This window comes from Urocitellus parryii, chromosome 1 (genome assembly GCF_045843805.1).
Source record: "Urocitellus parryii isolate mUroPar1 chromosome 1, mUroPar1.hap1, whole genome shotgun sequence".
Taxonomy (NCBI): Eukaryota; Metazoa; Chordata; class Mammalia; order Rodentia; family Sciuridae; genus Urocitellus; species Urocitellus parryii.
In genome coordinates, this window is record NC_135531.1 from 222172019 (window position 1) to 222194749 (window position 22731).

General features: G+C 39.5%; 1 protein-coding gene across 2 annotated transcripts in view; it reads left to right on the forward strand.

The window, feature by feature from the left end:
- Cers6 (ceramide synthase 6) overlaps positions 1 to 22413 on the forward strand; it is a 273609-nt gene extending 251196 nt beyond the window's left edge. Inside the window, exons 9-11 of one of the 2 annotated variants that reach the window (XM_026389568.2) lie at positions 18997 to 19153; positions 19759 to 19782; positions 22261 to 22413. In XM_026389568.2, coding sequence (XP_026245353.1) covers positions 18997 to 19153; positions 19759 to 19782; positions 22261 to 22413 — 334 coding nt within the window. The remainder of the gene's footprint in view (positions 1 to 18996; positions 19154 to 19758; positions 19783 to 22260) is intronic. The other variant, XM_026389569.2, reaches the window with a different exon arrangement.
- Positions 22414 to 22731: the final 318 nt, after the last annotated feature.

Genomic DNA, 22731 nt, shown 5'->3' on the forward strand with positions numbered 1-22731 from the left:
CCAATGAAAAAAGACCATACCAAAAAAAAAAGTAATATTTTTTCTAGGCTTCCAAGAGCTCAGAAAAAAAGGAAAAGAGGTATAGGAAGGTTAATAAACTATAAAAACTCAGTTAAGTGGTTGGTTTTTTTAAGGAAAATTTCTTTTTAAAAAATGATGATGATTTAAAAAGACTATAAAGCAGATCATAAAAACCTAGAAGGCTTCTGCACTCAGATTACTTTTAAATAGCTTTACATTTTCACCCAGAGAGGCCAAAAGAGGAATTTGTAGACTCTGCATTTTGGAATAGTATATAAAAGGAAAATTAAGCAGAGAACCCATATTCAAAAGGAAAACCCTTGATCCTACATCCACACATGATGAAAGAAGGTACATGCATACACTTAAGGCACATATGTATTATTTTAGTTAATGTCTGAAATAACCTACTTTTTCAATTGCCAAGACTATTAGTCTTAGTTAAATCATTTGACAAAACAACATACGTGGAATTATATGTGTGAACATACGAGTGTGAGTGCTATCAAGTGTCATTGAACTCTCTGTGGCCAAGGATATTGGGAAAGCTATTTCCCAGTAGTATGGAGGCTGATTATTTTTCAAAATGAGCCCTATATTTAAAAGTAAAAATCAACATTTAAATGAGATCATTTAGGCTCTTAAGTGTCCAAATTAGGATAGGGAAAATTTAGTATAATTCAGCTGCAACATTTAGTTAGAGACAACAGTTATCTCTCAAGGACTAGCATTTCCATCCAGATTTTCAGATTAAGGTGCTACATGTGTGAAGACAACACAGCGTGGCAGGCAGCAAAGTGACAGGCTTTCTGGTGACAGGCACTGCTGCCTGACATTCTATAACAGCCCCCTTTACTCTCACCCTGCCTTGCCCTCAGAAACCATGACAAAATTCTGTTATGCTACCTGGCCTCTGGTCTTTGTTAGGTATAATGTATGGTGGATCTCATCCCCTATTTGAGAAAAATTGTCTAGAATTTGTGCTGAGGAGATCAGTTGGTGGCTGTGCCAAGTCTTTCCACCGCTGTCTCTGTGTTTCCCTCTGAAGAGCCATTGCTTCCTCTGTCTGTCTACCTTGACCTCCTCTTGACCCGATCGCATGCCAGCCTCTTCAGGGGCATGAGCAATTGTGACAGAGACCAGACTGAGGAAAAGGATGACAGCATCTTCCATTAGAGCTGTGCTCACTGTGAATGCATCTGCAATCCATGAAAGGGTCTGAAGAAAAACACAATGGAAACCTTTCAAGACTGATTCAATTAAGTGCCTCCCGGGAGAGGCTGAGTGCCAACAATGGAAAATTCAATATTGGCTCACAGAAAGACACTTCATCTTGTAAATGCCCTTTTTCCTCTAGTGTGTAAGGAAAAAAAAAATCTGCAGCAACCTTTTGAAAAATGTGCCATTTTTTTAAAGTGCCACTTCTTTTAAATTCCTTAATGCCAGTATTCATAGGAAATACACTAGGGGAGATATGAGATTATGAATGAATGGTTGCAATGTCTAAAACCAGTTGTTTAGTTGAAATCCTTCATGAAATTATTGCATGTGTGATTCTTGGTAGGGTTTGAAAAAAAGAGTGACTGTTGAGCTTTATATGGTAGTGTGGGTACAAATGATTTTGTTCTTTACCTTCTATATGAGTCAAGCATAATGATATGCAATATTTCAAAAACCTGAATTCAAAATTAAAAAGCATTTAAGAAACAAGTTTTTTTCCTTTCTCCTAAAAGTGGCATAATAGTTGATCAGCATGTATACAGTTTATCTTTGAGTTGTTAATAGGGAAATATTCATTTGAACCATCTCTGCAGCAGGATCCAAATGGGGGCAATAGGTGAATGTGAATTATTGTTACTGTCTTTAGATGTGATCATAGCATTGGGGCTAGACATTTCAAAGGAATCTGAAATATTTATAGATTAAATAACTCAGTGTCAGGGATTCATTTCTAAATAACTCAACATAGGCAGGTAGAGGGAAAAAAGAATTGAAAACACATTGACAATGAGTTAATTGTTGTTGAAGCTGCTGCAGAGAGGGAGAGTCATTATACTATTTTCTTTCAATTCATGAATATATTCGCAATTTCCAGTAATGAAAGCAAAAATACTAAATATGGCAGTTAGCTATATTTCATATACAGGGTAAGAGACTCAGACTATGAATTGCTTGACTTAAGTCAGGATCCCCTCCTTGACAATGAAGTTGGTCAGGAAGCAAAACCTTGCTTTCTGCTGACAGCTACTTGCGCAGAACAATCACTTTTGTCCAACAAGAAGAGATATGAACCAGCATTGTGGTGCAGTGTTGACAGATGATAGGAAAAAATTAAATGCCAGATGGTGGTGATTATTAAAAGGTAATGGCAGATTATTGGGAATCAAACAGAAAATAGTCATTTTATGTTTCTGGTATGTATACTTATCCCATAATGACTATTTTAGCATCTTGATTTTGTGTATTATGCTAAGACCATGGAAGATTAGAACTTCAAAAAGTTTAAAACTGTATCTTAGTACTGACACTCAGAATAGAATTTGAATAAGTTATCCATTAAGAGATAGATTTTGAAGAAAGCATAAAACTAAATATTACAACTTGTAGTTTACATCATGGATGTCTGAATGGGCTATTGATCAAAGAAAATTTCATGGGATTTCTTTTTATACCAGATATAACTTATCAGAATTGCATTCTGGCTCAGAGCTCACCACCAGGGGTAAAAAATGAATAAAAATCCCTTGCCCTGACAGGCTTGCAATCCAGCCCTAGTGTTGGATGACTAGCTATAACCATATGGTAAACAGAGATAGCAAACTTTGCAGTCAGGATACAGAAGTTTTGATTAATTCTGAGCAAAAGAGCAAGGATGGTTTGACCAAGAAAATATATATTTGAACTGGGCTTGAAGAATGTCTGGGTAATAAATGAGAAGAAAGGCAGACAATCCTAAGGTAAAACCCTGTGCAAAAGTAGAGAGGCCAGAGCAAGAGATGATGTGGAGTGGAACCTGAATCAGGAAGTAGGTTCTTTTCTCCTCCTCTCCTCCTCCTTCTTCCTTTTTTTGGTACTGGAGATTGAACACAGAGACACTGTACTATATTCTGAGCCCTAGTAATTTTTTATTTTGATACAGGGCCCCACTAAGTTGCTCAAGGCTTCACTCAATTCCTGAGGTGTGTTCCTCCTGCCTTCAGCTTCCTGAGTTGCTGGGATTACAGGCATGAACCATCACACTGACCAGGGAATAAGTTTCTGTGTCAGATCATATCATACAAAGCATTTCTATGGTTGAGTCATAAGACTCAACTTAAACTATTCCATGAAAATTCCTAAGTTTCCTAAGTATGCAAAAAGATGGTCTCACTATGGAAAAACAAATAAGGTAAGAACAGAGAAGGAACAAAGGTGTCTATTGTCTTAAGTGAGTTGGGAGGAATGGCTGATGAATTTCTCTGTTATTTAAATTACACTTTCACTTTTCTCTCATAATTTTGTTGTTAATTTTATTTTTTGTTGAATTGGATCTTCAATTAAATGTTACATAAAGAGATTGATTCTACTCTGTAGCACAGTATTAAGAGAATGCAGGAGAACAGATAAGGTTGCTTCCGACAAAATTTAGAGGGATATGCCTTAAGCTCTCTAGATCCAACAAGGAGCTGATTTTGAAAAGTTAAAAAAAGAGTAAGGGAAAAATAAGTGCTATGTCCATGTCCAGAATTCTCAATGAGAAAATTCTATGAATTTTTCATGATATACATGTTTTTTAACAGCACTTTGTATAAAGTTGCCTCTCATCAAGTGAAAGTTCATTTTAACCAAGCACAATTTGAGGAAAAATGGATAGAAGATAAATTTACTTAGCTTGAGATTTCTATGTGATGTGTACTGTCTGCAGAATTAGAAAATATTAAAGCCATTCTAATTAAGAAAACATTCAGTTTATCATATGAATATTTGAAGGTTTTCTATGTGCAATACAGAAAAGTCTATTAGGTAATAGAGACCTGTAATAAAAATAACAGACAAACATTTCAGTCTTTACCTTTTATGAAACGTTCTGTCTAGGAAAGCAGACATCAATGACCTCATTACCCAATGGTGAGCATCATGAGGACATATCACCTGCTGCTAAGATCCAGCCTATCTTAGGGATGAGGCAATGCCTCCCAGAGGAATGACTTCAAAGCTGTCATCTAAAGAGTCTGAGTCACATTGGCCACTAAGGACTCATGAGTCTGTCTACTGGGGAATTAAGAAAGTGTTCTGAAATTGTTCCCAATCATAGTCTAATTTCTTTAAATACACATATCCTATATTATCTTGATGACCACCTCCTGACCAAATATTGCCACCTGGTTTCATTGCTCACATTATGTACTCATTTTTGATCATTTGAAACAAGGTCTAATGGGGAGACTAGAAGTCTACTATAGATACTGCATAGGTGGAACGGATGGTTCAGAGTAGAGTGGTGGCAGACAGGATAAATGGATTCCAAGAATGTAGGAGATTAGCTTACATTGCCCATACAGAGGATCTTAAGAGATGGAGGCATAAAGGGTATGTCACAGATTTGACTTGAGTGACTTGATGAGGACTCGAGCATTAACTGAGGAAAGAATCTGAGAATGAATAGGAAAGACTCCAGATAAACCCTGTGTGCATTCAAATCTTGGCTCTGTCACTGTCTGAATGATTCTGAGTGAATTGTCTCCTCACTCTAGCCTCAGTTTACTTATGTGCAAAGCTTGGGGCTGAAAGCAGTGTGTATTAGTGGTAGGGTTTAAGGTGATTGATAACAGGATTGGAGGAAGTGGCAGGCAGTGGTAGTAGGGTTTTTAGGGATAGGAATGGGGGTAAATATGAGTTTGGCTTTAGAGGTGCCACATAAATATCTAAGAGGAGGTACCAATCCATAAGTATATTGATTTGGAGCATTAAGAAAAAGACAGCTGGAAAACAAATTCAGAGAATCATAAGCATTATTTTGACTATATGACTCTGCATGGTGATAAAAAGACTAGAGTTTACATGTAAATTAGGAAAATGTTTATTTCAAGGCCACAGGCAGATGCTTTAAAAATGTGTCACTATCATGATGTGACTGTGCTACATTTAGAGAGCAGCAACAGTAGCATTCTAAGCATTGGTTCCTGGTGCACAGGGCATGTAAATAGCACAGAAGTCCCAGGGTTGTGCAGTTGGCATCTGAAAACATCAATTTCAGCACAGGATTCATTTCAAATGATGAGCACATTGTTGGCAGCTCTAATGTTGTAAAGGGCCCAACTTCAATCAGGGCATTAAGGAAAAAAAATTGAGCTTTGACTTGGCTGTCATTTGTCTTACTCTGCAGAGGAAAAACAATCACAGTGGATAATGATAAAAATGCATAGTGTTAGCATTTTGTTAGTATTGCAATTTGCTTCAGTTCTGGCTGTTATGCTGCTCCCTTTAAACAGCTTCCAAAGTCACTTTGTATTAGCCTCAATGCGAGGTTTCATCTCCTTTATTGCCCACCATCCTAATAACTTTATTTTCAGGAACCTAATGTTCTCATTCTTTTTTCTGTTGCGTGTCTAATGCTTTCACTAAAGCTAAAGCCTTGGTAGTAAACAGGCCAAAAACAATTATCATGGCACAATGCACTGAAAAATTATGCCTTTGGGTATAAATATTGCAAGGGACATGTGAGGAGCAGCCCTGCTTCGTCTGTATTTGTCAGAGTATCCAGCAAGAATACTCATGGATGCTGAAATGAGGGCCCCATCTACTGTCCCTTTGCTTGGAATAGATGGACCAAGTGTTCCCTATTGTCAGTACCTAGTATTTAATTAAGGGTCCATACATGCCTTGGCAGGTCCAATACAATCATTGCCGTCTTAGAGCTTATTCTGTACAGAGGAGGCAATGAGAGCCTGGGCAAATACCCCCAATGAAATAGACGCACATTAAAGGACAATTCATTGGAAGAGGCCAGTCCGAGGGAGCCCTACCCATTACCTTCTCAGATGGGAATGGCTTGGCCTACTCCTGGAACAGAAAGATTGATAATAATAAAAAAAAGTAGGAGGTGGAGGAGGAGGAGAAAAAGGTAGATGCTGAGGTTGGAGAGGCAGAAAAGAAGCAAAGCAAAGTAGGAACTTTCATGGTACTTGTTTGGTGTAAGGTGTTTGAGGTTTTACTCTAATTGCACTGGCCAGTCTTTACAAGATTTAGAGCAGAATGATTCCAGTGATCATGATTACCCCTGACATCTTTCAGCATCCTGGAATATAGGACTACACCCTGTTGCCCCTGGATACCTATCTTCTTGGGATGTGGCTTAATGGGACATTGGTTGCCTTTCCATATAGACTGATTTTTTTTTCCTTGAGTCAAATAGTTTAGGTGAAGAAGATGCAGTTTGCCCCAGGGCCTCATACTGCATAGAGCTCTTTCTAACTCTCCCAGTAGCTGAAGCAGAGTTTGGAAAGACAATCACACACCCAGAAGATGTGTACGATGGGATGTATAACATGACCAGCCACATAGCATATACCAATTTTTATTTGAACCCCAATTCCTCTACTACTCCATGAGTTCTTTGAAGCTCACTATTATATATTCCCATAGTTTCTGGTAGTGTCAGGCATAGACTACAAACTTAATGAAGATAATTCCACTTAACTTTTTTGATTACCAAATAATTAACCAAGCTTCCCTTGCTACCTTTACTTGCTTTCATGTTGTAGCTGCAAAATGTAGGTCTATCTTTAGGCTAAATATCAGTGATAGCTTTGAGCCTGATCAGAAACCTTATTACCGCAAAGCTGATTCTAAAAGCCAACACAAATGTGAGCTATGTTTTAGTCAGCTTTTCTGCTGCTGTGACTAAAAGACCCAACCAGAACAATTGTAGAAAAGGAAAACTTTATTTGAGAGCTCACAGTTTCAGAGGTCTCAGTCCATGGATAGTGGGCTCCATTCCTCAGGGCTCAAGGCGAGGCAGGGCATCATGGTAGAAGAGTGTGGCAGAGGGAAGCAGTTCATTTTGATGGTCAGAAAGCAGAGCAAGCAACTGAGCTCACCAGATACAATTATATACCCCCAAAGCCACACCCCCAATGCCTCCTCTAGTCACACCCCACCTGCCTTCAGTGACCACTCAGTTAATCCCATCAGGTGATTGATTCACTGATTGGATTAAGGCTCTCGCAGCCCAATCGTTTCTTCTCTGAATTTTCATGCATTGTCTCACATGTGCGCTTTTGGGGGACACCTCACATTCAAACCATAACAAGCTCACAGCAGTGTCAGATTAAGAATTGGGCTAGAAACAGATTGAAGACCTCTTATCCTCTATGGTACCAATAACTGACTCTTCAAATAAGTTGGTTACCTTTTCTAAGCAGAGAATGGACTGATGATGTGGTTTAGGTATGGGTTGCCACAGTGAATTTATTTATCACCCAGGTCCTGTGCAAGTATGCACAGCACTAGTGGATGATGGGGTGGAAGCTGTAGGGTCTCCACATCCCCTCTCTGCCATCCCAAACAGCTTCCAAAAGATTATTGCTAAATCAAGCCCTTAATCTAGAAGCACTACCCACTGATTTCCAAATCATTGAAGATTTCTCATATTTTTTTACTGTAAATTCAAACTTCTCTTCCTAGAAAGACTTTCCACAAAATGATACCAACCAGCATTCCTTCCTTGACTTATGACTACCCTTTTAAACTGTCATGATGTCTTGTGATTATCCTTTGTTTCTCTAGCCTACAGTGCTATTGCTCAAAGTACCCCTGCTTCTTTGGAACACCTGATATATGTAAGATATTGTACCTTAATAAGTTAATGTGTTTCTCCGATTCTCCTCCACTTATTTGTAAACTCTTGAGGTTTACACTGAGTCTCATCCATCATGAAATCCCTTAGTATACAATTGCACTGGTGAGCAAGGGGTGACCCAGGTGTCTTGTAATTTTAGAAGATGTCTTTTTTTTTGGGGGGGGGGGTGTATTCAACATATTGGTCATAGGAGGAAGAATTTAAGAATATTGATTGTGTTTGACACTGGAGTTTTTCCAGTAATGTGGAATTAGATAGCCCATGCTTTAAGCCTGTACACAGATTGAAAATTAAAGAAAGTAAATGATAAAATCTGTTGCTGTTAGCTTCCAGCCTTGTTGGATGGAACAGGAATGCAAGGTGAGGACTACAGATTCTCACGTCTATTGCCAAGACATGCCTGGCCCAGCTTGTGTATCCCTGACAGCCTCGTTACATGTGGAAGCTGGTGACAGAGTGTGACAAGGAACTTGGCCCATGGCTGGCTACAGCAGCACAGCTGAGTGCTTACCAAAGAGTCCCTGTGGCCTTTGTATCTGATTTGTGTGTCCTGCTGCCAAAAGCTAAAGTTCTGCACATTGTTTGCTCTCAAATATTACATCTGCCCAAAGCCTTGATCATTCATGGGCTCCTTCCTAAAGATGAGATTTTGTACTTTCTCCCCCTAATCTTCCTACTTTCTTACTTTTACCCATATTTCTAGGAGTTAAGCACAAAAGAAAATCTCCCTCCTCTTTTTCTTGGCCTTGATCATTAGGGTAAATTTATATGTGTGTGTGTATGTGTGTGTGTGTGTGTGTGTGTGACACTCAATTGAGAAGAATTTGCCTATACATGTGTGGGACATCTTTTGTGCAGAAAAAAAAAAATTAGAAAAAGTGAAATTTTAGCTAAATATGAAAACCTAAGAATTAACAGAGCTGTTTATGTTAGAGTTCAAGAAATCTTTAGTAATCATCTTGTCTTATATCTTTATTTTGTAGATGAAGAAACACAGGCTTTGAAAAAAATAATGAGAGTCAAATGATCGAGTTGGCGAGTGAAGTGAGCCTAGAGCTCGGGCGTTTTGCTTCTCGTTCATACATTAGACTCTGCTGTTGGCTCTCTTCTGAGTCCACTCACTTCCCACCCACACTCCCAAACACATCCATTATAGTCTGCAGCACTGTTCCAGTAGTTAACGTTATTTCAATTTTATTTTAATCCGAGTACTGTGTTTTTGTTGATTGATTGCCTTGTTCTTATTCAATCCATCTAATTTCACTTGTGTTAACTTTCTCTCAAGCTTATGAAGCCTACAAGAGCGATTTTTTTCTTAATCTCTGCATTTACTCTCCTACAGTTTTTCCCCCTTGACTTTGAGCATCTTACAATTCAATTCCATGAATTCTTGACTTATTCTGGAGGAGACAGTTCTTTTTTAAAACATGTTTGTTGTATCTCTCTTGCCAAAGATAATAAATATAATAGGATGAGAATGTCCCTCAAGATGGTAGACCTGTGAGACACTTTCTGTTTGTAGGAACACTTCCAAACTTTTCAGGGACATTTTTTCTAAGATAAAATTAAATATTGAATCCTGGAAATACTTAAATAAAAACATATTTCAAAAATAGTACTATTTTACTTCCAGTGGAATCCATGTATGTTGGAAAACTTCTGCATGCCAAATCACATCCCGATACACAGAGCTACCTAGAGGCAGCTGCATTGGTAGAAGTGAGAGATGGTGCCTTCTTTCCTACCCCACCCCACTGCTTCCATCCTCCCTATCTGCTAGTGAAAGAGGCTGGCATGGCTTGGTGTTGGGGAGAATTGGGGACAGCATCAGAAGGGGGATGCCAGAGTAAATTACAGAGGCACGCAGGTTTTCTGGAGGGTGGGAAGCCAGGAAGCAGACCCTGGGGAAACCACCCAAAAACCCAAAGTCTAGAAAGAACTATGAGTCTGGAGTCTCTGAGCAAGAAAAACATGAGATAGGAGAATAAGGAAGTTAGAGAGGAACAAGGGACAGCAAAATACTCTTTAGCATACCTTTTGGACCTGCTAGCTGGCATGTGCAAAGAGAGTGGGCCTAGATTTCTTAAAGGGCCATAGGTCCTGCATGTACTCAAGGATATATATTTTACATGTATAATACATAATATTTGTTCAGTATTAAGAAAAATTTTAGTGATTTCAAATTAGTATACTACAAGTTGAATATCTATTATCCAAAATGCCTGGGACTGGACGTGTTTCAGATTTTAGAGTTTGGGGGTTTGGGAAATTTTTGCATAGACTTCACAGTTGAGCATCCCAAATCTAAAAATCCAAATAGCTTCAATCTGAAAATACAAAGTGCTCCAAAACCCAAATGTTTTTTAGCATCATATTAGTACTCAAACATAATTTCTCAGCATTTTGATTTCAGATTTTCAGATTGGGATACTCAGCCTGTAGTTAAAGCACTGCCCTAGGAAAGCTAGTATCTCCTTGATACACAGAGAAGTCACACAACCAGGCATGTGGGCAGACAGGGCAGGGCCAACCTGAAGTCCTGACACCTGGAGTACCCCCTTCCTTTCTAAAGCGATGCCAATTCTCTTCAAGGTTCCACACAAAACAGTTGGGGTTTGATCCCTGAATAATGAAATACTGAGATATTTTCCCAGAGCCCAGACTCTACTAGAACCTTCTAGAGGGATTTTGAGGCATTCTTCCTGTCTTGCCAGCTTGCACGTGATGGCTCCTGAACCTTAGTCTCAGCTCTCGTTTGCTAAAAACTTAATGAAGAGTACAAATTTTCCATTTTGATGTAATTTTTAAAAGAGAGCCATCTAGAGATAGTGTATTTAGATTTAAAATAACAAAGCCTTTATATTGGGACCTTGGATAATTAAATACTATTTTGGGATCTTGATCTTCTGACCAAAAAAAACAGTTATATATATATATATATATATATATATATATATATATATATATATATATATATAAAATATCTCCTCTCCCACCTTTATAGGTTAATGACAAGACTCAGTCTAATAAAATGCAAGGTCATTGACCATCTGTCAAGTGAGACAAAGTATTACTATAACTCAAGCTGCCTTAAACCCTTCAGTTAACTGGATATTGACATATTTCACCAATGCTTTCTGACCCTTCATGTCCAGGGATACTCATTTGAAGTCTACACAAGTAGCTCCCAGCACAGAGGTGTGTAACTAGGTGCTGAGTGCTTTGTTTCCTTCTTTAGGGAAAGTGCAGACCACATCATTCCCAGGGGCTGTGACCAAGGGACTGGCCGTGTTCCCCACCCCCCTGCATGCTCTTCTGGCCTCAGAGTGTCTCTCCATGGGAGTTCTTTCTGGCTTAAGAGACAATACAAATGACTCCTCCCTAGCAAGGACGTGAATGGAAAACCAAGAAGCGAGTAGCTAGATGTTTTAGTCAGCTTTTTTGCTGCTGTGACTACAGGAAAGAGGAACAAACCTTTGTTTGGGGGCTGACAGCTTCAGAGGTCCCCATCAGCAGATAGCAGGCTCCATTCCTCAGGGCTCAAGGTGGGGCTGAACATCATGGTGGACAAGAGTGGCCGGGGGAAACAGCTTACATGGTCATCAGGAAGCAGAAAGAGAGGGAGAGAGAGACTCCACATGCCAGATAAAAATATATACCTCATAACCACTTCCTCTAGCCACACCTCACCTGCCTCCAGTTACCACTCAGTGGATCCCATCAGGGATTAATTCACTGATTAGGTTAAGGCTATAACCCACTCACTTCTCCTCCAAACCTTCTTGCATTGTCTCACACATGAGCTTTTGGGGGACACCACATCTAAACCATATCACTAGAGCAACTTCTCTGCATTGCTGTTGTAAATAGTCACACTGGAGATGGAATCTTCATGCCAGGCAGCTGTAATGCCAGAAGCCACTAGAGTCCCTCAGCGTGGGTTCAATGAATTCTAAGACTCACCAAGCTTTTCTGCTTTACCTCAATTAATTGATTAGACCTAAAAACTTTAACTAATGCTAAAGCAAATAATTATACAAAACCAGAGTTCCAGGGCGGTATGTATGTAGCCTTTATTTTCTCTAATCTTTGGGGAAAAAAAAAAAAAATCCCATTCCTAGGGAAAGAAGGGAAAGGGAGAAAAAACAAGGACAGTCATGGCAGCTTCGGCACGGGGTCTTGCCCCGCAGTTGGCCCTGCTAGGAGCGGTCCCTACAGTGGACATGAGGGAAATAAGCCCTTGAAGGAGGAGTGTGCACATTCAGGAAGGTTTTAGAGCATGTTCTTCCATTCTTCCCTACAAAGATGGAAAATGGTTTTAAACTCTTTTAGAAAACTGGAGGAATGAGATGAACCCCTGGAGTTTCTCTCTTAGATTTCTATCTGCTCAGCAGGAGTCAGCCTTATCTCACCTTTTCTCAAATCAAGGATATTTGAAGGTATGCATAAACCTCAGCCCTCCCAAGAGGAAAGCAAAGCAAAGAGCACAGGCTGGAACTCCCATTTTCTAAGCTGCATTTAGAAAGAGATCTTTGATTTTGTGTCATGAGTATTTCACATACATGACAAGACGGGAGTGAAGAGCATCACATGAGTTTCATTAATGGGGATAATTCTTTGGGGATTTAAGGCTTTAAATGGGATGGGCCAAAGTGGGGAGACCAGTTAAAGTAACCCAAATGGATCATTTAAGCAGGAAGAGCCTGAAACATGGCTATTAGAAACCAGATTCTGAACCTAAAAGATAAGCCATCACAGGACACCAAAGCAGGGAAAGACAGGCCAGAGGGAGAGGTCTTCATGAAGGCTGAGCTACACAGGTACACTTTGTCATGTGTGTGGGCTGGCTCTGAGCAGGAGCAAAGGGTGAAGGCTGAGAAAAGGCCTAGAGAACTGGGAGATCGAGCCCAGAGATAGTAGAGTCCAGGGCCCAGATCCTTATGCAAGGAGGTTCAAATCCAAATCCACTTCCCCACCCCACCCCACCCACCTCATAGCTTTGACCTTGGGAATGTTATTTATACTCCTTATGCTTCAGTTTTCTCACCTGAAAAATAGGGATATCAGTTGTTAGAATCAGGCAAAAGTTTGGTTTACCAGCCAGTAGGCAGCAAAGAAGTAGGCAGAGGGCAGAAAACAGGTTTGCTAGAATCAGGACACATCCTGAAAGACACAGCCCTGGCTAGGATGACTCGAGCTAGGAGATCAGGATCATAGAAAGGAGTCCAGGAAGGGGTTAGGAACATAGGCAGACAGCAAATGGGCACCAAGAGGCCAGTGACTCACTTTGAGAAAAGCCTCTGGCCCCAGCCAGGAAGTCACCAGTTACAAACTTGCTGTGATCAGGGACTGATTACTAACTCTGGCTGGGCTATGACCAAAAGTAAAAATAAACTAATAGACCTCATACTTGATTTGGATACAGACACAGAACTAAGGTGTCCATTTTTAATTAAAAGGGAGAGTTTGCCATGTTCAGGTTCAGATTCCTACCAGAGATAAAGAAATCACTTATGTGTTTGCTACAGGCTAATAGGTAAGTGAAACTATTATTCAAAAGAATTAGGCACCAACCCACAAGCTACCTAGAAACTGTCCTCCCCAACAGGGAACACACTAACAACACCAGTGCTGTGCAGAAGTCCATGATTGGGTAGGGGAGTCTTGTTGAAAGCCAGCAAACTGCAAAGATGCCTTTCAGCCTTGTAGCAATCTATACTGACCAACTCTTGACCAAGATGTTATTGAGGCCTGGAGTCTTTATTAGAGAAACTGGTACACAAGGTTTCCTGTAGTAATGAATTGGTTACCTGACTTCCAGGTTTTAAGTGCTCATGGTTTGTATTAAGTGTAATTTTAAATGCATTTCTATTAGCATCTGCTTTACAATGGGCAAACATGCTTATAGATTATTGGCAATCTCCAGGCAGAATCTACATTTCATTTATGTTGTGTGTAGGTCAAATGCACACACATGAGGAAATATACAGAAATCTGGGTTAATAATGACAAGACCATTCAAAAGCTCTGGAGTAAAGCTTGACCGTAAAACACATTTTACTGTTCAAGGTTTCCTCACTAGCATTAGGTACTGCTCTTCAGAACAAAGCCCTGACTCTGACTCCCTGCTACAGAAGAAAGTCTGACTCTCTTTGGATACTTGATGTGGGTCCAATTATTGTGGGTTTTTCTAATAGAACATTCAGCCCAAGCTCAGACAGAACTCTTTGGTGGAGAAAAAGGGCAGAGGCAAAGCTTGTGGTGACCTGCCATGACCAGGGGCCCTGGTCTCATCAAAAACATCTACCTTTAACTCAACCACACAATGAGACGACCTGGGCTGTCTTTTAATATGTCAATTACCACTGTGTGCTCCTTCCTGTGAATCACCAGTGTTTTTAAAAGATATATAGCGCTGAAAGGGAGACTGTTCAACCAACTTTACATATAAACAACAGCAGAATTAAACTCTGACTTGGAAGATGCCATAAGAATGAACAAAATTAAGCACTGGAGCTGGCTTTTCTGAATGAGATGCCACTGGAGGTCTTTTCATGCTGTGTTTTGACATTATGAAACTTCTTGAGTCCTCATCCTTAAGGGAAAGGCAGAATGATTTAAGTCACACTGCTGCTTCCAATGCAAATGAGTACAGCCTTAAATTACATATTAAACTGAAACGACGCTGTTTTCTTTGTTTAACAAGAGCTCGTAAACTCTTCTGCATGAATGCATGCATCCTACCGCCACATATCCTGTATCATATTTCTGTGATAATGAAATTTAAGATGAATTCACAAAAGGTAAGAATGAACAAAACTAACTATAGGGCATAGCCAAATTAAATTCTTATGATTCATTAAGCAGCTATTAAAATAACCCACTAAGTCTAAGTTACTGGGGTAGAAAACAATGTATCTGCACATCACCAGTGAATTGCTTGAGCTCAGCCTTGCCCAGCAGGTATCCATTTCTGCCAAGTCATGCAGGGAGCAAAAGTCTCAGCCTGGAGCTCCTTCATCCCATTAGTTGATGGAATTTTTAGAAGGGATGGTGTAATCTGGAGATCAAGTGGTTTCTGTGCTGGGACTCACCTCTGGCAAAATTGTTCTGGCAGAATAGGTCCCTTTGAGCATGCTTTGTGCAAGTGTGGAGCGCCATCTTCTGGTTAAGCGAAGCCTAACATGAAGGGAAAGAAATGGTCTGTTCTTGTCCCTTCTGCCTCCACACACTCCACTACTTGAGTTAAACAGCAATAGAGGTTTGACGCTATAGGGTAATTATTATTTAGAAAACAAAAATAATTTATTTTCTTAGAATCGATATGTTGATCACAAATTCTTGTGGATTCACTGATATCAATGATAATTCAAGCTAATAAGTTGCAAATTGACAGTGTACAAGTATTCTGTTTGGCCCTCAGAGTGGTTTCTTCCATCTTATTCTATTGAGGTATGGTTCACACATGCAGTGTACAGCATGAATCTTCAGGCTGTGGTCTGATGCTCGGTACATTACATTTGTACGTTTTTACATGTATATAACCCATGTAATCATTACCCAGATCAAAATATGGAAGTTTCCAGCATCCCATCAGCCTCATTCCCCTAGATCCCCTTAGTCCTCCCTCAGAGAGAACCACCATTCTGAACTCCGCCACCAGAGATTTGTAATGGCATCACTAAAGTACAAACTCCTAGCCTCAAACCCCCAGAAAGAATTAGAATGCTAAAATTACCATTGTAATAGTTTTTCCAGAATGTCCCTAAACATTCTGGGCTTAATGTTTTGCAGAGTCCTGGTGTCCATGTTCTCTCTCTCCCCAGTGGAAATTCCTAATTTATTATTTTTCTTCCCTAGCTTGTCACTGAGAGATACATCTCTTCGGTGTACTGAGTATATTTTCCCAAGTGTCCCTGCAGGCAGCCAAAGCAATTTTTGAAGAAATTCTGTGGCATCTCAGAGGTGCCACTGACTGTCATGGCACAGCGGGTGAATTCTGATGCAGCATTTCAGAAATGAATGGGAACGCCTTGTTGCCCGCAGCTGCTCTTGACACCCTGTTCAAATTAAGCCAAGCAGTAGCATCTGTCCTGGAGTCATAATGGTGAGAAAGGATCTCAGCTTATAATCCAGCCAAGCCTACTTAATAATGAATAGCACAACGCAATCACTGTTGCTATTATACACCACCACTTTCCATTCAAATGAAACTAAGTTCTCTCTGAACATCAAAATATATAGTTATATGTCAAGAAGCAGAGCCAGTTTTGAAATGAAGTTGTTATTTCAGAGCTTTCTTGCATGTATTTATTTATTTGATTGTTGGATAAGCAGACACACATTCAATCAACAACCATGGTAGCAAACACGTTATTTCTGGGTGTTTTGCAAGATGTCAGAAACAAAAGTGAAAGATGTGCGGGTCCTCCCACATTGCCATGAGTCAAGCCTTGTTTAGCCTGCAGGCTGGCATTTAAGGGAATCACTGCCTCTCTTAGAATAAACAAGGCAGCAATATAAGCATTTTTCTAATGTAGCCCTTTTCACAAATGACCTGTATTTTTTTCTAATTATTTGTCATGACTTTGGAAAATAGAAAAATGTAAAGAGGAATACATAAAAGAAAAGTCTTATTGTAATAGCTTCAATTAATTTCTTTTGTGAACTTATCATTACACACCCCCCCCTCTCTTTTCATGTGTACTTCTTGGAGTTAAGTTTTATACCATATTTTCCTCTAACATTAGAAATTCTCAAAACACTAAAACTTTGAATGACTTCACAATTTCTGGAATAAGAATGGAAACTGATTTATTAACCATCTCTATTATGGGATATTTTTATCATTTGCTGTTTTTACAATGCTTATAGATGTTTTATTTGAAATTGAGTCTTTCATTTCCTGCCATACTCAATGACCATCTAGAATCATGTTAATTAACAATGGCAAAACTGGCTGTCCCTGGTTTGTTCTTGATTTCAAAGGAATTAAACTGGTATGAGAGAGTTAAAAACCGTAGTCCTTTGAGTTCTAATTTTTAAACATCAAGAGTGGAGAATTTAACATTACCAAGTATCTTTTAGGCTGTTGAAATAAATAGATTGTACTGATTGAATGGATATGAAAATTATATTAGTTTAATATAAGTCCTCCTTCCTCAGAGTGAATACTATTCTATCTTGCATTACTATACTTTTAGCAAATTGTCAACTTAAATTCCATACTATTGTGTTTAGCACTGAAGGACATGTGTCTGTTATGCATTGTTCTTTAGAGATGACTGGTCTAGCAAGATTAAAAATAAACTGTCAATCATTCTAGTCTATAAATGGGGTTGCTGAAATGGAGGGCAGGCAAACGATTTGTGTCCATTTTTCATCCTCCTTTTTTTCTGACCTCACATCCCAGTTGTCACAGGTATCTTCCTTTTGTGACTCCATGAAGTGCTTTCCTTAACCTCTCTCTAAGATCTCATCAAATCGTTTCTTAGTTTTGAATTCTCCGTATTGCCTTCTGTTCCTGTACGAGTGGTCCATGTCTTAAATTTGAGAGTTTCCCATCCAGCCCCTTTAGCCAGCAGTGTCCTCCACCTCACCTATCCTAGAGAATCAGATTGGTCCCAACAATGTGCTGAAGTGACAGGGATGAATGGCGCTTAGATAAGTTTTCTTGTGAACATCTTGTGATCTCTGAACCAGTCCTGTGCCCACTGAGGAGCAGAGCAGAGGAAAAAGCAATTCCAAAATTATGTGAGTACCATGCTGCTCTGGGCAGCAGTATGTGTCCAGAAGACATAAGTCACTTTCCAGGGACATGGCAAGAGGACACAGACAGAGACCAGAGCAGACTCCAGGACTGGCCCCATGTGTCTGCTCCAGGTGGCTGCTCCATCTAGTTTTGCTGTAATGATAGAGAACCAGCTACTCCAAATAATGTCCCCTGACTCATATACTACTCCTATATACTTGTAAAACTAAATACATTCCTTATGCTCTAATAATTTTTGTTTAAAAAATCCTCTGAATATTTATTTCAGAACCTCACTTCAAAATAATGTCTTTCAATTTCAATTCTTTCCCAGGAAAATTCCCAGCCTTGCAAGATGAAGGGTCTTCTAGTTGCCCCCACACACTACCTATAAGCCTGATCCCCCACATACTCTAATTCCTACAGTGTGTGGCAAGTGGTTTGCATTTAACTCGTGTTTCTGGGATTGATCTTTTTTTCTTGTACAGTAATATTCTTGAATGGTATTATTCATACTTACTGAAGGGGCAGAAGCAACTTTAAAGGATCATGCAGACCTTTTCACAAGTAGTTAGGTATAGAATTGCATTCAAAAAGAATGAAAATGAATGGAAGAAATGGTGACAAAAATGAAGGGGAAATCAAATGACCCAGCAATTCTGGTCATTTACTCAAAAACTAAAAGAGTATACCCATGCTCTTAGCAGAATTATTTGCAATAGCCAAAAGGTGGACGCAACCCAAGTGTCTGCTTGGATACGCAAAATGTGGCATATGTATATATAACTCAGCCTTAAAAACAGGAAATTCTGACACTGGCTGTAACTTGGATGACCCTAGAGGGTGTTCTGCTAAGTGAATAAGCCAGTCACAAAAAGACAGTGATTATATGATTCCATTCACATGCAGGGTGGTGCCTAGAGAAGTCAGGTTCACAGAGGTGGGAAGTAGAACAGAGGTTCTGTTGGGGCAGAGAGGACTGGAGATGGGAGGTGATCACTTTTGCAAGAATCTCAATTTTGCAAGATAAAGAGTTGATGTGGTGACGATGACACCACAAGAGGAATTGACTTAATGCCACTGAACTGTACACTTAAGAAGTGTTAAGATGGGAACTTTTGTGTTATATGTATTGTGCCAATTTTTTTTTAAGTGAACAGGGGGGAAAGTATACTATTAGAGCGAGAATCACAATGCAAATCAAACCACCAGCCCAATGCTCCAAGCAACAAGTCTTCCAAGCACCTGCTCTTCAGACCATCCTTCCTGGAAAGAAGTGGTTTGGGGAGTTGTTGGCACTGTGCTTCCAAGAGGTCACTAGGGTCCCTTGGAGAGCAAAGTGAAATGCTAAGTTCAGTAATTACTTTCTTCTTCTTCTTCTTAGGGTGTTAAACACCACATTATTTGAGAGCTGGGAGATCGTTGGACCTTACCCTTCCTGGTGGGTTTTTAACCTACTGCTGTTGCTAATACAAGGGTTGAATTGCTTCTGGTCTTACCTGATTGTAAAAATAGCTTGCAAAGCTGTTTCAAAAGGCAAGGTAAGCTAAAACTCACTTTTGATATGTCCCAGAAAATTTTGTGGATTGGTTTATTTTGTTTCTCTGAAACAACTGTAATTTCAGATTTCATTGAAATTGATGTTGTTTCTTCCAGATTGAGCAAAGCCACATGGAAATACAAACTAAATTATTTTCTTCCTTTTGGTTCACTTTTGAAGTCCTTATATAGCTTTAATGATGGTGTCCAGTGATCTGCATGTGCAGGTTTAGTTTAAATGATGGTATATCATTTGTTGTATTCTTTCTCTCCTCTCTCTGTCTCCCCTGGTCCTTCTCTGACTATGTCTTTACTGAACAGAAATTTAATAAGTTCTTTCCTTTTTTTGAAAAGAGTTATTTGGTGCAGTATACCAATTAAAAAATTTATATGTCTCAAATTGAAAAAATAAATACATTCATGACTTGTCCAGCAACATTTAGTTAAATCTCTTTATTGGAAGTGAACTCGGGGCTGACTTGCTTAAAGCTTCCTTAAAGTTTCCTGAGCCTCGGTCCCTTTGTGTAGAACAGTGACTTTTCCAGATTGTTCTCTATGACATTTTCTTACTTCGTTGTTTGTTCTCTTCCTCCTGCCACCCTGGAAGGCTGGGAAGTGGAACCCTTTACATGTAAGTTTCTCATACTTTCTCTTTCCCTTACCTGGGTGCCACGTGCCTGTTGAAGGGACCCTTAAATGCTTTTATTTCATGCATCTTGTGTGTCTCATCTGTCAGCACTGACTAGAGGCTTCATGTAAGGCGTGGTTTCCACTTAGCTACAAAGAACACTAGGAACAGCTCTGCCCATGTGTATGAGCCTGCAGTCTCTTAAATTTTGCATGATCCAATAGAGGAATTTCTTTCATTGGTGTTTAACATGTTGACCAAAACGCAGACCAAAGTGAAGTGGGAGAAATAAAACTAGTTGAGAAGTTGGGGAGGATCAATGTTTTGCAGAACAAGAGGCCTGGGGATCAGCTGTCTGCTGAATCTACACAGCCACAGGAGAGCCCTTTGGCCTCCTTGGCCTCTTGAATCCTCACAGAGCTGACCCCCGGCCCCTACCAGGGGAGACAGGGCATCTAGTCATGTACAGTGAAGCCAGTTCTCAGCATCAGCTCCCACACATATCCAAAATATTTTGATCAATTAATGGCTTGGAAGCTTAAGTTCATTTTTCCCTGTGACCTCTTATGCTTTAAAACGAACATGTATATTTATTAAAAATTGATTTGGGGGAGTGGGTATAGGGGATTTAACCCTTGGACATTTAATCACTGAGCCACATCCAGCCTTTTTTTATTTTTTATTTAGAGACAGGGTCTCATTGAGTTTCTTAGGATCTTGCTGAGTTACTGAGGCTGGCTGCAAACTGCAGTCCTCGGCCTCCCAAGCTGCTAGGATTACAGGCATGCACCGCCACGCCCAGCCTAAAAATATTTTTATGCTCGTTTGGATACAGATTAAAGCAACATGCACAATACCATCAGCATGGTAATAACTAAAGATACAGGGGGTAGGATGGATTAAATAACTTGTATCTTTTTCGCACTGCTGTTTCCACCTGATGTATCCTCTTCCCTCTAACTTCTATTCCATATTGTATCTAAATTGCCCTTCCTTTGAAGGTAACATAAGTATAGATTTTTCCAACTGCAATCAAAAATAATCTCACTAGGCATGCAAATGTAAATTCATCACTCTCTGCAACTGGAATTTTCCATTAGAAGCTTAATTTATGACTAATGGACTTAGAAACCTAATGGAGCTCTACAATAATGCTGTCTTTGTGATCCGTGTTTTTAAAGCTGATATCATCTCCGTCACATCGATGTCTCAGTTCTTTCAGAATGGTCTGTGTGAGTTCAGTCTCATCTCCAGGGAAACTGAAGTGAGGTTCATTTACTCCATCACTGGTTGGAATGGAGCTGTAGTTTCCAGCATTTACTTTCTCCTGTCCCCTCCTCTCCTGGGAGAGATGACATTCTCTCACAGTAATGGTGGCCCCTCGAGTGGTAGATTCCAGGACTCTCAGGTTGCTGTGGTGGTGGCACAGTAGAAGATACGATGGGAAAAAGCCCCCAGTTTATTCTGAAATACCTACCAGAGACACTGTAACCTCCACGACCCAAGAAAACCCCAGAAGACCAGATTGGAAAAATTTTATAAAGTTAGACCAACAGGGCCCTTTGGCCACCCCCAACCCCCTTAAAAATTAAGTAAACTATGCTCAGTTATTCAAAGATCTTAAGATCTGGGGGGGAAATGGTGACCATAATTTAGATTTATGGAATAAGAGTGTCAAGCTATTTTAATTTTTAAAACAATACAATATTTCCTTAATTTCCTCTAAAATAACATCCTTGCTAGGTAGTAGGATCTTTTCATCCTTTATGGTAACATATAGATTGACATTCTGGTAGACTGAAGAAATTGACACTACTGATTGAAGAAATTGGTCAGTTTTGGAGGATCTGGGCAGTGGATTTTCCCCTGGAAATAGCATAAGCTAGACTCACCTAAAAGATTCATTCTTAATATGGCTTCTGATGCCATTAGTTGATATGTGATGTATAAAACAAAATTGCTAATTAATATTAGCAGACAGAAAAGTAGATTAAACCATCAAAGAGTGTGTTACAAAACCACATGGGAATGATTTTTTTTAATGATCTAAACTAGGGAATATCTCTATTAGTTGTGGTTAATTGAGAGCTGACTTTAAATAATTCTCAAGGAAAAGCAGATGTTAGAAAGGAAATTGATCAGTTTGTATCCAGTTTCTGTGATGCCATTCCATTGCAGAGTATGCCACTTTTGAGTAAGAGTAGAACTCATGTTTTCAATATCCAAAGATACTTTAAAGAGGTCAACAGGTCCAACCCTGTGATTCCTAAATGCACCTACTTTCCTTTATAACTGACTTTGTCACCCAAATTGTATCTCTCCAGTGAAGGAGAATTTGTTACCATGGCAATGTTCTTATCCTCTTCGATTTTTTAACATTTGGATCAGTTTATCTTCATGTAAGATTGCATGTGCTTCTGAGCATGTCATACTTTGAGGTTTCTTGGAGGCTGGTTACACTTTCCATCTTGTGTTCTACAGGTGTCCAAGGATGATCGAAGTGATATTGAGTCTAGCTCAGATGAGGAGGACTTGGAACCTCCAGGGAAGAACCCTCACACCACAACAACTACCAATGGGACCGGTGGTACCAATGGGTATCTCCTGACCGGTCCTTGCTCCATGGATGATTAATTACTCAAAACTATACATCCCGAACAAAGTGAACTGTTTGTTCCTGGAAGTATTTAATAAGTTGCAAATGCAGTTCCTTTCATGATATCTCAGCAACAGAAACAAAAATTAGGATTATCAAAGCATTTTTGAATAGTGCACTGCCATATGTCCTGTTTGTGAATGAAGAAGAAATATCATTCTCTATATGTAGGCATGCTGTATGTATTTGACACAAGGGAACAGTATTTGCATTTGTACTTGTCTTAGAATATTATTTATTTTTTGTATTTGTTTGTAAATCTGTGGACAAAAAAGGGTTTCCTCACTCCTTTTACT